The 20,306-nt window shown below is 39.8% G+C and overlaps 2 protein-coding genes across 2 annotated transcripts; both read left to right on the forward strand.

The window, feature by feature from the left end:
• The first annotated feature begins 1,752 nt into the window (after nucleotides 1-1,752).
• On the forward strand, nucleotides 1,753-9,307 carry txnl1 (thioredoxin-like 1). Its single transcript, XM_003440060.5, has 8 exons — nucleotides 1,753-2,062; nucleotides 2,906-3,002; nucleotides 4,030-4,203; nucleotides 5,628-5,750; nucleotides 6,504-6,573; nucleotides 6,720-6,892; nucleotides 8,862-8,966; nucleotides 9,046-9,307. Exons 1-8 carry the CDS (start codon nucleotides 1,965-1,967, stop codon nucleotides 9,073-9,075), a joined length of 870 nt encoding a protein of 289 aa, XP_003440108.1. The 5' UTR covers nucleotides 1,753-1,964; the 3' UTR covers nucleotides 9,076-9,307.
• Nucleotides 9,308-11,183: 1,876 nt separating this feature from the next.
• LOC100693225 (uncharacterized) lies at nucleotides 11,184-19,996 on the forward strand. The gene is made up of 8 exons (XM_003440194.5): nucleotides 11,184-11,290; nucleotides 12,047-12,265; nucleotides 14,178-14,322; nucleotides 14,398-14,493; nucleotides 17,582-17,726; nucleotides 17,972-18,117; nucleotides 18,744-18,883; nucleotides 19,251-19,996. Exons 2-8 carry the CDS (start codon nucleotides 12,166-12,168, stop codon nucleotides 19,397-19,399), a joined length of 921 nt encoding a protein of 306 aa, XP_003440242.1. The 5' UTR covers nucleotides 11,184-11,290; nucleotides 12,047-12,165; the 3' UTR covers nucleotides 19,400-19,996.
• Nucleotides 19,997-20,306: the final 310 nt, after the last annotated feature.

Consider the following 20,306-nt stretch of genomic DNA (forward strand, 5'->3'; position numbering starts at 1 on the left):
TTCAAACAACAATCCACAAATTCAAATCAAAATTACAATAACAACTAATTAGAAAATACAAACCTATAAAAACTCAGTGAATGCCTTTATTGAACTTTTTCTAATTTTGTGAATCATTATGAGGCAGCACACTGACACACCCGTATACATTTTTCTGTATTACTTAATCATCCAGTATCTACAAGACAATTAGACTGCTTTATAACTTTTGAGTTTGATAAGATCCAAAGAATTCAAACAGGAAGTGGCATTTACAGTACTGTGCAAAAGTCTTGAGCCCCAGTGAAAGGCTTTTTGGCAGGTTAGAAAACTACAAATACCATTCACATCCTTTAAATGAATAATAACAGAGACATTAAAAGAGAGAGGCTTGAAGAAGTGTAATTTCTGAATCAAACTGCAAATGTTGGGTGATTTTATCAGATTTGTCTGGTGATTCTGTACATGATTTTTTTTTTACTTACACTAAAATTAAAGTGAAGGCTCTGATTGATCTGTAAAAATAGTTTCTTTGTCAGCACATCATAATAATTGTGTTATACTTCATTTATTTCACTCTAAAGGCATCTATTGAACATTAACTGTTACATTAACCATGATTTTGGAGTTTCAGTGAGATGCACTGTATGTTTAGCTTTGATTTAAAGCCTAAGTCACTGTGTCACTCTAACTCTCAATTCTTAAAACCCAGTGCAATTCCATGGGAAAGTGTAATGGGACAACATTACACCAAAAGCTGTGTTTAACAATATCTTAATATTTTTTATTTTTTTATTTTTTTTAATCTGAGGGTTTACTTGCTGCCGATGCTTCTGGTGCCTTTTTATGTTATCAAAATACTTTGCCAGCAATGATTGTCTCCTCCGTTGTTGTACAGCAGTGCCACCTAAAGAGATTCTACAGATTAGCAAGTATAAAAAATATTTAAAGATCAAATGTATGCGCGTTATTTCCCTGTCAATGACAAATCTTTTTTGATTGGTTTAATATGAGGCTCAGCTCTTCTACAAATACTCATTATAATGATGTTTTTTTATTTGTATATGTATAACACCCGACCTACTATTTACTATGAAGGCCTAAAAGTGGCTAAAAAATGGTAAAAACTGAAATATATCTAAGATAATAATAATAATGATGATGATGATGATGATGATGATGATATTAATACTACTACTACTAATAATGTTAGCATTTATGAGTCTGTAAAGTGTGTTGTGATGAATTTTCTTTTTTCTAATTGTCTTTTCTTAATTATTTCATTTTTGTTATTTTCATCATGTTCTTCATTTGTTCATTGTTTCTTTATTGTTCATGTACTTTGCCTTTTAATTTCATTCATTTTTCTTTTTTTAATTTTTAATTTAATTAATGTATTGTATGTATGTATGTGGATTTAATTTTATTTACTGCATTAATGGCCATGTTATTTTTCATTTTGCACTGCATATATAGTTAGCTAAATTTATAGAGCAGTCCATTATTTTTTCTACAAAATTCAGTGGTGAGAAGTAAATGAAATTTGCAACATGTGAGGTTTGGATCAAAAAGCACATTTTCCTTTTTTGTCCTTCATTCATTCATTCATTCATTTATGCCTTACTGAATTTGTAAGATTTATGAGACCAGCGTTTGATTTGATTTGAATTTCCTTTTTTCCCTAAAAATTAAGATTTTTGTTGTTCTTTCTTTAACCTGTTGAGGCCAGTATAACGTACGGAAGCTGACTCGGTGAGGACGAAGAAGAAAGCCCTACCTTTCCGGTTGTGTAGTAGCCAATCACGAGTCACATCCTGGAGCAACGCACTGAAACTGTAGTGTGTGGCTCGGAACCGGACGGCTAGTCGGCTAACACACCGACAGAAGGCTAAAAACAAAACACCGTATATTTGTTAGGTTGCCTTGTTTGTTCGCTCTGAACACCACCCGGGTAACCGCCTCACATCGCAGCAGCAAACTGCACCATGGTAGGCGTTAAAGTGATCGGGAGCGACCCGGACTTCCAGCCGGAGCTAGCTGCCGCCGGCTCCAGGCTCGCCGTGGTGAAGTTCACAATGGCCGGGTAAGCTCAGGCCCCTCGAGACTTAATCCTTAGTTTCGGGATATGACTGAGAACATTCAGGGATAGTCGCTTAGCTGCTTTGAGGAGGTGACATGAGCTGAATATTTCTCTCACCGGCAGCGTTTATTGTATTGTAATTACGGCCGGCATGCTAGCGTTATGGTAGCAGTGAGCTAGGCGTTAGCTCACTAGCGCTGCTGCTTACAATGACACGGCAGTATTACAGCAACTTGGCTGCTGAGGTGTGTGAGTGAGCTGGCTGATTAAATAGAATGAGCTCTACTGTAGCATTGTCCTCATGTAAAGCAGAACTACTACCACTAGCATAACAAATCATCTGTTACGTGCGGGTTTTCAGGTCTTTGTGTGATTTATGTACAATCTGATTGTAAGAGGCTTTGATTGATCTGTAGGCCTGTTAAGCTGATGAAAAGACAGCAGATCAATAGTGATGATAATCAGTTTAAAGTATCTAAAGTTAAAGGTTATGTCTTTCTTTTGGGCCACACCTAGCATTATTAAATGATGATAATGCTAGGTTCTTGTCCTGAGGGTAAACTCAGCACAACTCAGTACCCACAACAGCAGCAAAAGGTCTAAATGAAAAGTTTAGACCAACATTAAAACTTGTAATTCATTTATTAGTTTACATTCTACTAAAGGGTTTTATGATATTATAATAAATAAAGGAGCAAGTTAAGCTTGTATTAGCTTCACTGAGCAGTGTTATTGTGTGTGGCAGATATTCATCACATCTTGCAGGACAAGTGCTGCAACAATTGATGCAGTGATCCATCGTGAGACTAGAATTGACTGCTAACCTGCTCTGTCCTTCCTCCTCAGGTGCCGGCCATGCATCAGAATAGCTCCAGCTTTCAACATGTTGAGTAACAAATACCCACAGGTCGTCTTCCTCGAAGTAGATGTTCACGTCTGTCAGGTGAGTCTGATTCACCACGTTGTTCATTTTCATTAGCCACTCCCAGGCTGAATTACTGTCAGACCTGATGAGTCAAGACATGTAAATAGAACTTGTCTGACAAAGTGAAGTAAGATAAAAGATCTCAAAAAGCAAGACATCATGCCACAAGCTAAAGAAATTCAAGAACTGCTGAGAAACAGAGTCAATGACGTCTGTCCGTCTGAAAAGGATAAAAAGCCACTTCGAAAGCTTTGTGACTCCAGTGAGAGCTGTTATCCACAAATGGAGAAAACCCGGAACAGTGCTGAACTTTCTCAGGAGTGGCCAGCGCAGCAAAATTACTCCAGAACAACATCTAAAGAACTTCAGGTTGACCTTAACTTGCCTTAGTTAAGGTCAGAGTTCATGATTGAACAATAAGAAAGACTGGGCAAAAATGTCATCTATGGGAGATTTACAAGGACTCATTCTTTTTAACACTCTTTGCTATTCTCCATGGCCAGCTGACGGATCTACAACAATACAAGCAAGCCCACAGAGCAGTTGTACCACATTAATTGGGATGTCTCCTGCACTTATGAAGTCACGAGGGCTCAAAAAGGCTACAAAAAAATTTAAAAAGTTCCAAATTTCAGCCCAGATGGGATACATTGGTGGCCTATAAGTCAAACAATTGTCATACTGATGGCTGATTTGTATGGTTTCATGGAATTAATACAAAAAAGTAAAACAACCAAAAGGGGGAGGGGGTGGGAAGCAGACCAAATTTAGTATGAATATTGATTTTCGTCTGTTAATGGGAAACAAGCTCAAACTTAAATGTGACCTAACTGACAATATTGCTGATCGTCCTCAATCCCTGAAGTCGTCATCATCATCCTCTGCAGACTGAGTCAGAGCAGCAGAAATGTATGCTTCTGTCAGAGGTTATGAAATAATAGACATGCGTGGTGCCGGTCAATAGTGAGACTCAAACACGCAAGTTTAGTGGCACTAAAGTCTGATTATATTCTGAATTTAAATTTTTTTTTTCTAATTTCCCCAGGCAACAGCCGCAGCCAACAACATCTCAGCGACACCAACGTTCCTGTTCTTCAGGAACCGGGTGCGGGTCGATCAGTACCAGGGGGCAGACGCTGCAGGTCTGGAGGAGAAGATCAAACAGCACACAGAGAACGACCCTGGAAATAGCGAGGACTCCGACATTCCTAAGGGATATGTGAGTGGATAATGTTCCTGATGGCTTTTGATTGTCCGCTGGCTATCCGCAGTGCTCAAATAAAGAAATAATCTGTGCATTTATTGCTAGTTGAATACAGCAGTCACGAAGTTAGGGAAAAGGTCATTAGTCATTGTCTCCTTTAGGGATGTGCTTTTGCTTACGAATGCCAGCTCAGTACGTTCCCCTATGTTTACATTTCTCCTGAGTTATTTTACAAAGTTAGAAAAGCTGTTTAAGCTGAGCCTGGTGTAAAGAATGGTTCACAGTCTCTTCCTCACAGTGAGAAATAAAGCTATTGATCTAAGGTGATTATTGATCAGTACTCTACATCAGCATTTGAAAAAGTTGGACCAGTGCATCATGAGCCAACTTGACTACCAGTAAAGGTGTGAGTCAATCCAGTTGTCCCATATTTCTGTATTTTTTCAGTGTAAGATATATATTCATTGTGGTATTATTTAGAAAAGCAGCATGTCGGATAGCATTGTTTTTTAAAAATGAACTTTAATTAAAATAAAAAGGGATTAAAGTTCATATTTAATAGTTCTTATGTCAATTTTCATCAAACCCAATAAGACATTCTTACATTTTTTTAGTACCCTTAAGGCTGAGGGTTCTCATCAGTGTTGGTGTGTTATTTGTGGTAGATGGCAGTGGGCCACGCCCCCAAGCAGACAGCATAACATTTTCACTTTTTCCAGTGCTGGCAGCTCTTTCCAACAAGGAACTGAAGTCACTGCGCTAAACCACCAGACTATTGACACAAATGTGTGTTTTACCTCACCTGACACAGGAGCTGTTTCATCCACTGCTTCCTAAACAAATAAATTATTTTGTCTTAATGTGTAACTTCTGTGTTTTAATAGTTCAGTTTGAATAAAAGATAAAGTTATAAAATACAAAGTCCACACAAAAACAGACCAACAAACTGCTATCTATGATAAAAAGCGTTGTTTTGTCAGCTTTCTTTCTTCACAGCGCCTGGACTTTGTCGCCTGTTGCCACTTATGACATTATAAGTTAAGATGTAGCTTTAAAGTTTGAGTTAGTGTTCAGATGAATCACCACCACATCATGTCACCATTAATAATACTGTCTAATCTTATCTTGATAATCCACTCATACGTTTCAAAAACTAAACATCATCCAGCCGTACTCTGTACTAAACCGATGTAAGCACTGATTCGACAGTAATACTCTGATTCAGTAAAAAATGATAGAAAAATACCATAAATAGCCCAACTCTGTGTGAAAACACGTGCAAGCTATGCCACAGATGAATGAAAAGGTTAAATAAATGTGTATGTAAACCTGCTGCAGTACACACATGAACCACTACGATGAATCAGGCTTCATAAATATCGAGCCGTACATGAAGTTTGAACTGAATAAATGAGTTTGCCTCCTCTGCTGTGTTTCAGATGGACCTCATGCCTTTTGTGAACAAAGCCGGTTGCGAGTGCCTCAACGAGAGCGACGACTGCGGCTTCGACAACTGTTTGATCAAAGACTCGTCCTACCTGGAGTCTGACTGCGATGAACAGGTTCGAGTTTTCGCTTCACGCGGGAAGTTTAAACATTACAAGTTTAAAGTTCTCACGAAATCAGTACCCCGCTCAGCCTGGATGTTATTGCCTCAAAGAAGCTGGTTTCACATTGAGAATGCCTAATAGATGACTTGCCTCTTAAAAACATGTTTAATTTGTTTGGACCTCTTAAAATGTGACGACACATTTTCAGGGGTTTATCCTCATATGAAATATTTGGATAATCATGATACTTTTAAAGTGGTGTTCCTGATCTTTTTTTTTTTTCCCCACGTATTTCTTATTCTTTCTAATATTTGTCTCCTGAATACTCAAGAGAGAAATTTTTGGCATATGGTTTTAATGACCCTGAATTTTGATTTTTTCTTCTCTTTATGTTCATGACACTTTTAAACAGGAATGTAAACTAGCTAAAACGTATTGTGCGTTTAAAAAAATGAAACAAAAATATACAATAAATATCTTCATTTCAGACAACATAACCAGCACGAGAGGCTTTGCTGATTATATTTATTGATTTAACAAATCCCTCCCATATCATAATGTCTAAAGTCAACAGACTCGACATTTAGACATTTTCAAACAATACAAAATAATCTGAAACTCTCAGGTTTGTTCAGGAGACTGAAACAAAGCTAAAACTAACTGAAACCCTTAGTCTGCTCTCATTCTCTGTTTACCTCCTTAATAAACTTTGTTACATGTGGCCCATCAACCTGATGGATGTTTTCCTTTTTAAATCTTGTCCAGTTGTTGATAACGATCGCCTTCAATCAGCCTGTGAAGCTCTTCTCTATGAAACTACTGTCCTCAGACTTTGGTGAGTGTTTCTCCTGCTGACATTAGTCACAGCCTCTGGAGCATCTGGAGGCGCTGACATGAACTTTGTCAGTTTTCGAGTGATAAAAAAAATCATCTTCTTCCTTTTGTGTCTCATTTTTTTCTTTATTTTTCACTCTCTGTCAGCCCAAGCCCCTAAGGTGGTGAAGGTGTTTATCAATCTCCCTCGGTCGATGGGGTTTGACGACGCAGAGCGGAGCGAAGCCACTCAGACTCTGGAGCTGTCTGAGGAAGATTACAAAGAAGACGGTTTGATTCCTCTGCGCTACGTCAAGTTTCAGAACGTACAGAGTGTTACAGTAAGGACCCAACTACCAACAGTACCTCTGAAACATTACTGCGGTTAGATCTTAATGCATTAGAAATGTATTTTAAGAAGGTTGTTAATGAGCAGCAGAAGAGGCCGTGATGCAAAAGGCAAAAATCCTCAAGTATATACAATACAGGGAGTGCAGAATTATTAGGCAAATGAGTATTTTGTCCACATCATCCTCTTCATGCATGTTGTCTTACTCCAAGCTGTATAGGCTCGAAAGCCCACTACCAATTAAGCATATTAGGTGATGTGCATCTCTGTAATGAGAAGGGGTGTGGTCTAATGACATCAACACCCTATATCAGGTGTGCATAATTATTAGGCAACTTCCTTTCCTTTGGCAAAATGGGTCAAAAGAAGGACTTGACAGGCTCAGAAAAGTCAAAAATAGTGAGATCTTGCAGAGGGATGCAGCAGTCTTAAAATTGCAAAGCTTCTGAAGCGTGATCATCGAACAATCAAGCGTTTCATTCAAAATAGTCAACAGGGTCGCAAGAAGCGTGTGGAAAAACCAAAGCGCAAAATAACTGCCCATGAACTGAGAAAAGTCAAGCGTGCAGCTGCCAAGATGCCACTTGCCACCAGTTTGGCCATATTTCAGAGCTGCAACATCACTGGAGTGCCCAAAAGCACAAGGTGTGCAATACTCAGAGACATGGCCAAGGTAAGAAAGGCTGAAAGACGACCACCACTGAACAAGACACACAAGCTGAAACGTCAAGACTGGGCCAAGAAATATCTCAAGACTGATTTTTCTAAGGTTTTATGGACTGATGAAATGAGAGTGAGTCTTGATGGGCCAGATGGATGGGCCTGTGGCTGGATTGGTAAAGGGCAGAGAGCTCCAGTCCGACTCAGACGCCAGCAAGGTGGAGGTGGAGTACTGGTTTGGGCTGGTATCATCAAAGATGAGCTTGTGGGGCCTTTTCGGGTTGAGGATGGAGTCAAGCTCAACTCCCAGTCCTACTGCCAGTTTCTGGAAGACACCTTCAAGCAGTGGTACAGGAAGAAGTCTGCATCCTTCAAGAAAAACATGATTTTCATGCAGGACAATGCTCCATCACACGCGTCCAAGTACTCCACAGCGTGGCTGGCAAGAAAGGGTATAAAAGAAGAAAAACTAATGACATGGCCTCCTTGTTCACCTGATCTGAACCCCATTGAGAACCTGTGGTCCATCATCAAATGTGAGATTTACAAGGAGGGAAAACAGTACACCTCTCTGAACAGTGTCTGGGAGGCTGTGGTTGCTGCTGCACGCAATGTTGATGGTGAACAGATCAAAACACTGACAGAATCCATGGATGGCAGGCTTTTGAGTGTCCTTGCAAAGAAAGGTGGCTATGTTGGTCGCTGATTTGTTTTTGTTTTGTTTTTGAATGTCAGAAATGTATATTTGTGAATGTGGAGATGTTATACTGGTTTCACTGGTAAAAATAAATAATTGAAATGGGTATATATTAACAAATCATATTAACAAAAAACATATTTGTTTTTTGTTAAGTTGCCTAATAATTCTGCACAGTAATAGTCACCTGCACACACAGATATCCCCCTAAAATAGCTAAAACTAAAAACAAACTAAAAACTACTTCCAAAAACATTCAGCTTTGATATTAATGAGTTTTTTAGGTTCATTGAGAACATGGTTGTCGTTCAATAATAAAATTATTCCTCAAAAATACAACTTGCCTAATAATTCTGCACTCCCTGTAGAAGTAGATCCTGTAGGTGGGGGAAAAGCTTTTAGAGGTTTATTTGTGGGATAGTCGCCACAATTGTGAGTTATAGGAAAAAGACTTCCCTCTTGGAGGAATTTGGAGAAGTAGCTTGGGAAGGGTTGCCCTATGGACACATTGCACGCTGGCAGAATCAATGAATAGTTAAAGAAAAACATTTTTTGTGTGTTTTTGTTGAATTGTTAAATGCATTTTCTTTTTTTTCCCCTTCAGTTGTTCATTAAGTCAAACCAAGGAGGCGAGGAGACGACAAAAATCAACTACCTGACATTCATAGGCACTCCGGTGCAGGCCACTAACATGAACGATTTCAAAAGGGTGAGGAGCAGCTGCAGCAGCCTGTGCTCATTTGTGTAGAGCAGTGTTTGACACTCACCCATGTTTTGTCCCCACACAGGTCGTAGGGAAGAAAGGCGAGAGTCACTGAGCAGGAGAACGAAGGGGAGGATGAGGAGGAGGCTGAAGATGCATCCAAGGACTTTCCCCCTCTCTGCCAAAGCTGTCACACACACGATGCTCACTTACAAACACACACACAGGGCCTCCAACTGTCCTCCTCGAGCTCTGAATGAATGCTCCACCTGTGGAGTCTATAAATCATTTGTATTTTAATTCTGATGGAACCTCTGTAAATAAAACACGATCCTTTTTCAAAGGCATGTGCGTCAGTCTTGATTTCTTTTAGTAGTAGTAGTAACACCACGAAGACATGGCTGCTGGAAGGTTATACTATTATTCACTATTATTTAGTCAGAACAAATGCTATTGGTTTATTGATGCATGACAAGCTGTGACCTGAAACATGGAAAACAAAATGTGCTTTCAGTTTTATCACCACTCAAACTATTCCTCTCACAGGTATCAGCCATGACCTGAAAATCCACTTGCTCTTTCCTCTCTGTGATAAAGTTTCTTACACTCCTTGTTTCTGAGAGGTGAAATGTCAGCGCTAACTATTCATTTGGATCAGAACAAATTCTGCTGTTCAATATGTTTGAGTGTTTCTCCTGAAGGACCCGGTGACTATTCCCTGTGGACACAACCACTGTATGAACTGTATTAAAAGCTACTGGGATGAAAAGGATCAGACTGAAACCTACAGGTGTCCTCAGTGCAGGCAGACCTTCAGTGTAGACAGACAGACAGATTGTATGAAGTATGAAGAGTTGGACAGCACCAGAGCCAGACATGATTCACACCTACCTACCTACTGGCTGAAGAAGCTAACTGCACTTGGCAGCACAAATGAACCAGTTGCTGATCATCTGCTAGAAACTGATTTCTGATGTTTCCTTGTGTTTTTATATCTAATGTTTTTACTTATTTTGGTTTGTTGCTTCAAGGCAACACTGTGCGACAAGGGTAGTCAAACACCAAGTTATTCTATAATATGTTTTATTAGCACAACAAGGATGAACAAATAAACAATGTAAACATTTCACAGAACAATAAAACACCAAAGTACATCCAACATTTGACCCTAACCCCATGCACGCACACGCACACACACACACGATGTGTTTCCATCACTTTTGGGGACATTACATTAACTTACATTCATTTCCTGGAGACTTATCCTGAGCCTACCCATCACAAGTCCCTGCCTGAACCTTACCCTAACCCTGTTCCAAGCCTTCACCCTAAAATTTTATGATTTACCTTCCAATTTGTCCCCATAAAGTAAGTGAGACCTCACAATGTGAGTGTGTAAACAGATTTGTGTCCCCACAACAATAAGTAATACACGTCCACACACACACAATTACTTTACCAACTGACCCCTGACCTCCTAAGTGTCCCTCAAAAAAAAGTAAAGTAAAAGTAAAAAACATTGACTATGATCATATAAATGCACACAAACACATCTCTACACACATATGCTAATGCATTATATTGCCTGAAAAAAATTAGGCTAACTACACAGTGTTGCCTTGAGGCAACAAATGAAAATTAACAGTTTTAATGTATAAATAAATTTCAAAAAGTAGAACAAACAATCAAATATACTTCTTAACATATTCATGCACATACAAGTATTTTTATATACATTTATTTCACTATAAACATGTAAAATAGTGATCTTTATCTTACCTCCTAATGGAGATGTCTCATCTTGCAGAAAGGGGTCCCCCCCCACCCCAAACTTAAAGTCACACCACCTTCAACTCATCATTTTATTGGAAAGAGATGTGCCTCGTAGCATTATTTGAAGAAAAAAAAAGTTTTTTTGAAGGGCCAGTGTGAGGCATGAAAATGTGGTTTGTTGCCTCAGGGCAACGCTAGCAGTAGAGTTCATGATAACACGACTGCCCGCGAACAGATACTGGAATGCCTGGACACTAGGGGCTCGAGCCCTTAACAGGAACTCAGTGGAAATGTGGCGAACATCACTAAAAGATGCATTTTCACAAAAACTGTATTTTCATAGCTTTTATAACCGTGTACTGCAGCTGTTATGTCACCTAGCTATGTTACACAAAGCAATGAGCTGTCATTTCCATGACTACGCATTTGTTACGTAGCTGCTTCTGGGAAGTGGCGTGAATCACTAACTTCCCTGTGGTGCTCGGTTATAAAAAGGGGCTCAAAAGGACCGATTATAAGTCTGCAGCTTTTACTAGAACTGCCAAACAATTAGTGTGGTGAGTAAGAGCGGCTCTGTTCAGCAGAGCAACAGTGGGCTAGAGACAGAGGGGTAGACTCAAACATTTCATCTATTCATTCTTAAAAAAGCTCATTAAGTTAATTTATATCTTTTAATTTTTATTCAAATCATATTACAAATCTGTTCTCAACTAATGCTAATGCCAGGAATTGTTCTTTTAAACAGATTTGTATTTGGAAGTTTGCAGTTGTTCACTTATTGTTTTCGCTGTTTAATGTAATTACTAACATGTGCAGATCCCACTGTTTTGTTACTGTTTCCTCCGACGTGCTGATGGAAATACTGTTCAGGTTAGACAGATTGTGAATGTTGTGAGTAGATGCACAGCCTTGCACCATGCCTCTGATTAAGCGTATCAGAACAAAATCAATAAACGTTATTTGTTGTATGATGGGCTGTAAATATGAGGGGGGAAACTCGCTATTTTGTTATAAACCAGTTCAACGGACACTATGTGTCACACTATGTATCTAAAAATGATGCTGAACAACTTTTAAACTTCAGTTAAGTTGTGAAACATGCTCAATAAGCTGGATCATGTTCACGGTCCGCCTGAAGAGGACGCCATTACACTGCAAGTTCTTATATATGTAATTATATATTATACTACGATGCAGTTACTTTAGTTTAACCTATCGATAACATTTACAGTAATATATAAGTGAAGGTCTACCTGTGTTGAAACGTGAGCACAACACTTTTGCATTTCTTCTTCTCCTTTTTCCCCTCTAAGGCTGTGGGCGTTTACGTGGAGCACGTGAAGGCGGCACGTTTGGGTCTGTTTAGCTCTGTCCGCTGCTCCCTGACAGTTGAAGAGGACACACAGAGGCACGAAACAGCGAGAAAGACAAAATGAAGGACGTCAATATTATGCGGATTCTCGTCATAATCCTGTGTGCGGTGGTTTTTGTTGCCGTTTTAGTCTTTAACGCTTTGGCCGGAGCGGGCAAAGGTAGGTGAAATATCGCTGTTCAAGAAGTGAGTTTCACAGAGCTCGAAAAAGATTAAAAACATAACTGCAAAACTGTTAAAACTGCACACGGTGGTACATTCTCAGTGTTTTATTTCTGGTTTTAGTTTTCTGCCTTCACAAAAGCTGTGTTTTCAGAAGTTTTGTTAACTGTTTACTGCAGCTGTTATGTAATGTCACCAACGTTTGTTACACAAACCAGTGAGCCGTCATTTCCAGGACTGCGCATTTACATAGCTGGTTCTGCTAACTGGCAGGAGTAACAATAACACAGCTCACAAACTTCCCAGAGTTTGTTATAGTTATGAGAGGGGGCTCAAATTAACCAATTATTAGTACGAAGTTTTTATTATTTTATCCTAATAAATAGTGGAGGAATAGTGACTGTGGTATCCCTCCGCCCACTGGTTCTGCTGGACGGGAAAGATCCAACAGTTATTTATTTATTTTTATATATATATTCAGGGTGTGGCAGAGAAAATGCTCCGCTGGGCTCCCACATGGATAAGACTCATTTCCTTCCTCAGTGAGCTGGCAAATAGTAACAATGTATCCACCTTTTTTCTATTTTAATCACAGTTTTTACTGCGAACGTTTGTTTTATGTAATGATAGATATTAAGTCATTATGGCAGAGATTTTAGGAACAGCAGGCACTGTGATTCATGTAAAAAGTGTAAGAGCTACTCTGCAGCAGAGAAACGGTGAGCTTGAGACAAAGAGGTAATTTGAAACGCACACATTAAATTTAAGCCTGCTTGCTAAAATAGAAGTGCATTACATTAATGAAAGCAAAAAGAAGTCCTCATAATTATGACACATTGATGTTTATACCTAGGACAGGTGACCCTGCATAGGTCACCAGTCCGTCACAGAGCCACCACAGAGAAACGATCATCCACATTCATGTTGACACCTACAGCCTTGCCTCTTACAGTCATGTCTTTGGACTGTGGGAGGAAAGCGGAGCACCCAGAAGTCACAGTGTTTAGGACAGATTTAGATTTTTTATGGCAGAAGGTTGTTATGTGTGCACGCATCAAAAGGAGGAACGCACGTTTTGTTATATGAATTGAATGCATATGTGTTTGCCAAGCCTTTTTGTGACTGACACATAACTGAGCATAATAATCAGCTGCTCCTCAAGTGAGTCAGAAACTCCTCCATCTTGGACTGCAGCAGGCCTCTTGTACTCCTTGTTCTGCTCTCGAGCGTCGCTGTGGCAGGACATGGCAGCAGCTCTGCATCTGCTTTAAGTTTGAGTTCTGCTTAGGAGTACCAGCTGGTGGAAGAAACACTGTTAGAGCTGCAGCAACTGAGACTTAACACTAAACTAAACAAAGACTTAAGAAGTCATATAAACCGGAACATTGTCTCCCTGTTAACCTGAGATCTTTTCCTCTGAGGTAGTTTTTAGAAACTAGAATCAGAATCAGAGAGACTTTATTTATCCCCAAGGGGCAATTAAGAGCCGTTCTCAGAATTCTGTGATGCTAAGTCAAAATGACAAAGGGACAGTTTTTTCTGTTGGAGCTTTTTATTCATCAGTGATTTAACTACTTATTAAAAGTCTTTATGTTTGAGTAATCATAAAGGCTCAAAGGGAACACGTACAAACAAAATGTGGACTTTCTTTAGTTTTCTTTGCATTTAAGATGTGGCTAATTTACATTTTATGACATTTCACACACATTTCATCTCTTTCCAGACATTTCCAGCTGAAGTATTTCTGTTCTTCTCCATTTCTACCTGTAACGTCTAGTCACATCACATCAGTTTTCTTCTTCCATCTTCGTCTTTTCTGCTTTTCTGCACCTGTAAACACAGCCAGCTGGAAGTGGAATGCAGACCCCACCAATGCACTTTTGTTTATTCTCTCTCTGTCTGTTTTCCAGGTCCCTTTCATACTTCTACAGGAAATGTATCAGCCCGCTATGAGACAGGCATCACTCCAGCTGGCTGGACCTTCTCCATCTGGGGCGTTATCTATACCTGGCTCACCCTGATGGTGATTTATATCACTTCATACACATGCAGAGGGTAAGCTAGCATCAAAACAGCTGGACTAAAACTAAACACACAGGATGAAACTGATATTTCTCTCTCTGTTTATAGATCCTGGGCTCAGTGTCTGCTGCCCTACGGCTTCTATATTTGCTGGCTCTCCAACATGGTGCTGAACATAATCTGGCTCCTGCTGTGGGACGCAGAGTATGTCTTCATTTTATTTACTACTACTTGTTCTTATGCTTCTTTTGGCTGCTCCCTTCACGGGTCACCACATCCACCTCCATCTCACCCTGTCCCTAAACTCCCTAGATCCATATTCAACATCTTTATCCAACATATCCACAATCCTTCTTTTGTAAATGTCCTTGCCTCTCTATATTTGTCTCCCAAGTGCTTGACTGCCTATCCACTCTTCACCCTCTACATAGCTGCCTTCACTTCCTCCCTACTAATTATGCATTCATGAATCACTAACTTTCCATCTGTTCTCTTCTCTCTCTCTTATTTTCTTCATTTATGCACTCATCAGAGTACTTTTCCATCTTCTCACCACATTCTCTTCACTCATTAGTACATTTCCATCTCTATCCTTAATTACCCTAGTCAGAGATTGAGCTGGAAAGGATGTGCAGCAGGTTACCGCTCAGTGCTCTTGTCTTTGCTTCTCTTTCAATTTGTCTCTCGCACACACAGTATATCTGCTATAACCCGATTGATTTAGGATTTTTTTGTTAGACAAATATCAATGGTTAGTGATTTAAAAATCCAATGAGTCCTTACGTTAATATAATATGACAATGCAGGTGTGATCTAGTTATAGATTACTCATTTCCACACTGCCTGAGTCTGCTTGGAGCAGCTAGCTGTTGTGTTTGTGGCATTCCTAACAGGAAAGTTGCAGAGTGCGGTGGACAAACTCATAACACTCATAGTTGAACTTTTGTGTCTCCTGTCTCGCCTTTACTTTTAAGATGTTCACTTATGCCATTACTGATTTATTGTTGGATGGCTAATATCAGCTGATACATTGTCTGCTGTTTACAAGAGCTCCAGCCGATCCAGCATGAATATCTTATTCTACATATTTGATTTAACACTGCATGTCTTTCCTAATGTACCTCAGCAGTTATCCATTTGTGGCTTTTGGCTCCACCCTGGCTGGGTTCTGCTTACTAGGAGTTAAATTTGTTTTTACTATTTTTCTGCAGAACAGTACAAAATTGAAAACTTCAACACAGTTAAATTATACATGTGGTCATATCAGAGACATAATAAGAAGGGATGGACCCTGGAGTTAAAGTTTAGTTAAAGAGAAAAAGGTTTAGTAAGAGCAGCACATGGTTTAAATTGTTCCACAAGCTTCATGAAATCGTAAACTGGAGCATTTTCAACATTCCTGAAGTAGTACTCACATATGCTGAGCACTCCAGTTCATCTGATACACTCTAATCACCCTACTGGTGGGTTAGACCTCGCAGGTGTGTTTTGGCTCGTTGTGCTCTTGGAAAAACAAATGATGGTTCCAGACCAGGAGTGTCTGTGAAGACTGGAATAAATTCCACATGTGTTACTAGCAGAGCACGAGCACTTGTAGGACGAGCTGTTCATCCAGACTGAGTCATGCAAATAACTGGAACTCGTTTGAGCCAGAACTGAAGTTATATCTTTGATGATGGCTCCAAAACAGTGGGTCCTCTATTTCGGACTTTGTAACACTTGGCGACCAAACAAAAATTCAGACAGGACAGTCAGAAATTTAGGATGATCATCCTATACTGTGAATACTAACAAAACAATAGTCAGTGCAATGCAGCATGAAATGACGTGCTGTTCCAGCCACCACGGAGAAGAAAACATAATAAAGTAGTTCTCACGTTTCTTAGTTCTCATGTGGCACAGCGGTACTTGCAATAAACATACAGTACTGACAAAAGCCTTTTGCACAGTAGACATGCATCTACCACTTCAGTTGATTCATCCACTGTTTGCTGAAGCCTCATCAGAAATGGTCTCAGTGGAAGAGTGGCTGCCAAGAAGCCATTCTTATGAAAGGAAGAGAAGGAGAAAAGGATGACATATGCCAGATTTCACAAGAACTAGACTGAACTGGTCTGAACTGGTCTGATGGAGTGGTGAATCCAAATCTAAACTTGTATCCAAGATTTTGGTTCAGCTCATTATCAATATGTATGGAGGAGGACAGGAGAGAGGTACAACAATGAGTGTGTACAGCCACCTGTAATCTGGTGGGGGGCTCTATTATGGTTTGGGGCTCCATTTAAGCTGGTGATGCTGGGAATCTTTTCCAAATTGATGGAATTGTGAACGCAGAAATGTGTTCAGAATGTGCAGATTTTGATCCATCAAGTAATACCATCCAAAAAAATCATGTCATTGGCAACGACTTGATTTTTCATCATGGAAAGAATCTGAAACACACTCCCAGTAGACTAAAAACATACCTGAATAGGAAAAACACAGAGACTGGCCTGCCTAGAGCCTGGATGTCAACATTACTGAAGCAGTGTGGAATCATCTGGACAGAGAACAGAACAAAAGGCAGAAACATCCAAAGAGATTTGAGTGTCCTTAAACATGAAGATTAAAGATGGCCAATGGCCATAACAGACATTGCCTTTAAGGCTCATTAGAAATGCACAGCCTGTATGCATGCACGTTTCAATAAATCACCGCACTTAGTGATTAAGATTTATTATGGATGTGCAAAGAATCATACTGATAGCTGTGCCAAAGTATGCTAAATATCAAGGTGACTATGAATATCTGCAGAAAGGCAAAGAAATATCCTTTGAGATCTTTGTGAATGGAAGCATTTATGTGAGTTTGTGAATAATGAGTAGTGCATGAAATAAGAATGACCAAAATGCAGTGTAAATAATATGAATATGCAAATAATGAACATGCAATTACGTACTGAAAGCTCAGTTTGCCTGAAAGTCACTGTGGTAAATTATGTTCAGTTACTACAAAGTGGACGCACCAGTCAGTTAATAACAAAAGGAATTGTTGCCCCTTTGTCTCTCTGATGTCTGACCTTGTGACTTAATAATCTATACTTTATTAATCCCATTCACTCAGTGAAGCAGTGGGCAGCCACCAATCCAGTGCTCGGGGAGCAGTGTGTAGGGACAGCACCTTGCTCAGGGTAGCCGTTCAGTGGACTCGAACTCCCGACCTTCTGATCGTGGGGTCACCACTCTACCTACAGAGCCATTTCTGTCCCCTATTTATTGCATTCATTGTTTCTTTCTGTTTCTCTGTCTTCCAGGATGACGCTGGCGTCTTTGGTCGTTTTAATCCTGATAGCGGTTTCTGGCTATAGCGCTCTGTTCTTCTGTTGCTTTGCCACAGATTACTACGGACTCTGGTTACAGACGTACCATCGCAAAGACCTGACCTTTCTCAGAGTACTGGTAGGACACAGTCAGTGTGAAAATTTCTTTGATTTTTGCATATTTGTCACACTTTAGTGTTTCAGATCATCAGACAAATGTTTATATTAAAATACCCGTGGCAAATATGTTGAAATACCCATGGCAAGTATTTGCCCCCTTCCTAATTTCATGGAAGGGAGCAAATACTTGTTAGATGAGTGTCAGCTCTGTCCCCAATAGGCAATAGTAAGATATACTGTTTGTCTCATTTTCTTTTTTTTCAGGTCCAAAATGGTTTGGCTCTCTACACTACATGGACTTCTATCGCCTCTCTGATCAATTTCTCTGTAGTTCTCCACCTGTGGGGTGTGGATAAGAGCACGGCAGCAACTGCGTCACTGTGCATCCTGTTTGCAGAGGTGCTGGCATGGTAAGCTCTGATTGGATGACGTTCAGGCACAGGGATGTGGGAGCTAACAAGAAATTACCTTGAAGATAATTTCTATGATCAGGGAGACAGAAGAAAATCAAATATAGATTCACCAGTTAAATCTGATTTTTTTTTTTTTAAAACAAAAGCAAAGGTTTGCTTTGCCCTAAAATTAACCTTTTACAAGCCACTTAAATTATGTGATCTCCCTCCATCTTTTGTGATTCTAAAAACCCAAAACACTGATGGTATAAGAACGACACACATTCACTGAACAAAAGTCTGTGAGAGAATCTCCAAACAGTTTCTTTCAATAGTAAACAGAAACACGTATATATAAAAATGATGAATTAACCACTTACTAATGCTTAATAGTGTGACGTTACTATAGTGCTACACAGTAAACTTTTAATGTATTCTGTTTCTTTTTTCTTTTTGGATTTCACTGATCATTGGCCGGTGCATAGATGGCTAATATGAGCCAGTTTGGTTTAGCTTTTTCAGAATTTACAAAGTAAATAATTTTTGCAGTCCATATTGAGCTTTCTTATAACAGCAGCGATAGTAGGAGAGGTGAAATGTTGTGTGAGCACTGTGCTTCAGTCTCAGCTGTTTGATGATGGCAGGTTCATTCTGGAGAACTGGGTGCTGGACCGCTGGGTGCGCAACATCCTCACAATCTACCCGGTGGTGATCGTGGCTCTGGTCGGAAACGTCTACAAGCACTTCAACCCAGCTGATCCCACTCCAAACGCCATCTTTATGGGTGAGTTCAGCAATACTTATCTATCAATAATGATTATTAATGAGCCAGTATTTTTTGTTTTGTTTGGTTTGGGATTTCTGTTCCATTTGAATATTAGTCGGGTGTTTCATGCATGGAAAAGATTTGCAGTGGAGAAAATGAGTTGCTTTCTCCACTGAAACGCTGCTTATGAACTACTAGAAATGTGTAAACTTTATAAAATAGTGAATCTTTTATTGTCACCCCTGAAACACAAATATAATAAACTTGTGTGTCACAAGAATCATCAGTTTATTCAGTGAACAGAGGCAGAGAGGAGTTCAGTTAATTTAATGTCCAGCCTTGGCCGACCTAACCACCGGCTGCCCTGCTTGTTTTCTCTCTGCAGTTGTGCTGTTGGTGCTGGCGTGCATCCTTTTCGTGTCCAGATTCTTCACGGTGCTCTGGAGGAACAAGTGGCGCCCTCTGCACTCCCCGGGCTCAGCACGGCTGATGGTGTCACCCCTCGACGGCAGGACGTTCAGAGTCCTTTCTTAAACGAAACTCGTGCCTCTCCAGACCCACTGAGTTACATGTTCACACCACCTCCACAGTCATGTTTGAAGGTAGATCTAAATGTTAAACAGAGTTTATCTGTCAGCATGGGGAGCAAATGTATTTCTTCAGTGGAAGAAAGAGTCTGCACGGGAAGGCAGGAAACCCACAAATCTTTTCTATCTGCTCTTCAGCTGTACTGAAGAAAATAGAAATACCTTCTTTAAAATACTTTAAATTCTTTTAAAAACTACTACAACTATTTAATACACTGCTTAATTTTATCTTAATGTACTTTATTCATGTATTTCAGTGTTTCCCACTCACACACTTTAGTTTGCAGGTTTATTAGTGGCTCCCGCAGCTCATTTTTGATTTGGTTTTTTTTGTTGTTGTTGTTTTTTGTTTTTTATCCATCTGAGACAATGAGACAAGTTCACACTCCATGATTTCATGATCTCTGTGCTCTTATTTTGAAAGTTCGATCACTGCTAATTAGGGATGGGTACTGGTGTCCGGTGCCATCTGACATAAACGGTAGTAACCAGACTGAAAAGCAGCGCACATTTTGGTGCTTTTTTTTAATTGAGATGTCATACACTTTGGATTCTAGCCAATCATTTTACGTTTCCAAGGATAGTAGGCGGGCCCAGGTACATACGTTCTTTTAGAGCAGAGCTACAGATTAAAAATGCCCAAGGCGAAGCGGTCAAAAGTCTGGCTGTACTTCACAGCAAAAGATGCAAACTCAGCAGCCTGCAACAAGTGCTTTAAGCTGATTCTGTGCAAAGGAGGTAACACCTCGAATCTGATGAAACACCTGGCGACGCATAGCGTTTTTTTAATAGCCGAGAAATGCACCGTATTTGATAGCTTGCTGCAAGTCCTCACACCGTGCACATCTACTGCG

This window comes from Oreochromis niloticus, linkage group LG7 (assembly GCF_001858045.2).
Source record: "Oreochromis niloticus isolate F11D_XX linkage group LG7, O_niloticus_UMD_NMBU, whole genome shotgun sequence".
Lineage (NCBI taxonomy): Eukaryota > Metazoa > Chordata > Actinopteri > Cichliformes > Cichlidae > Oreochromis > Oreochromis niloticus.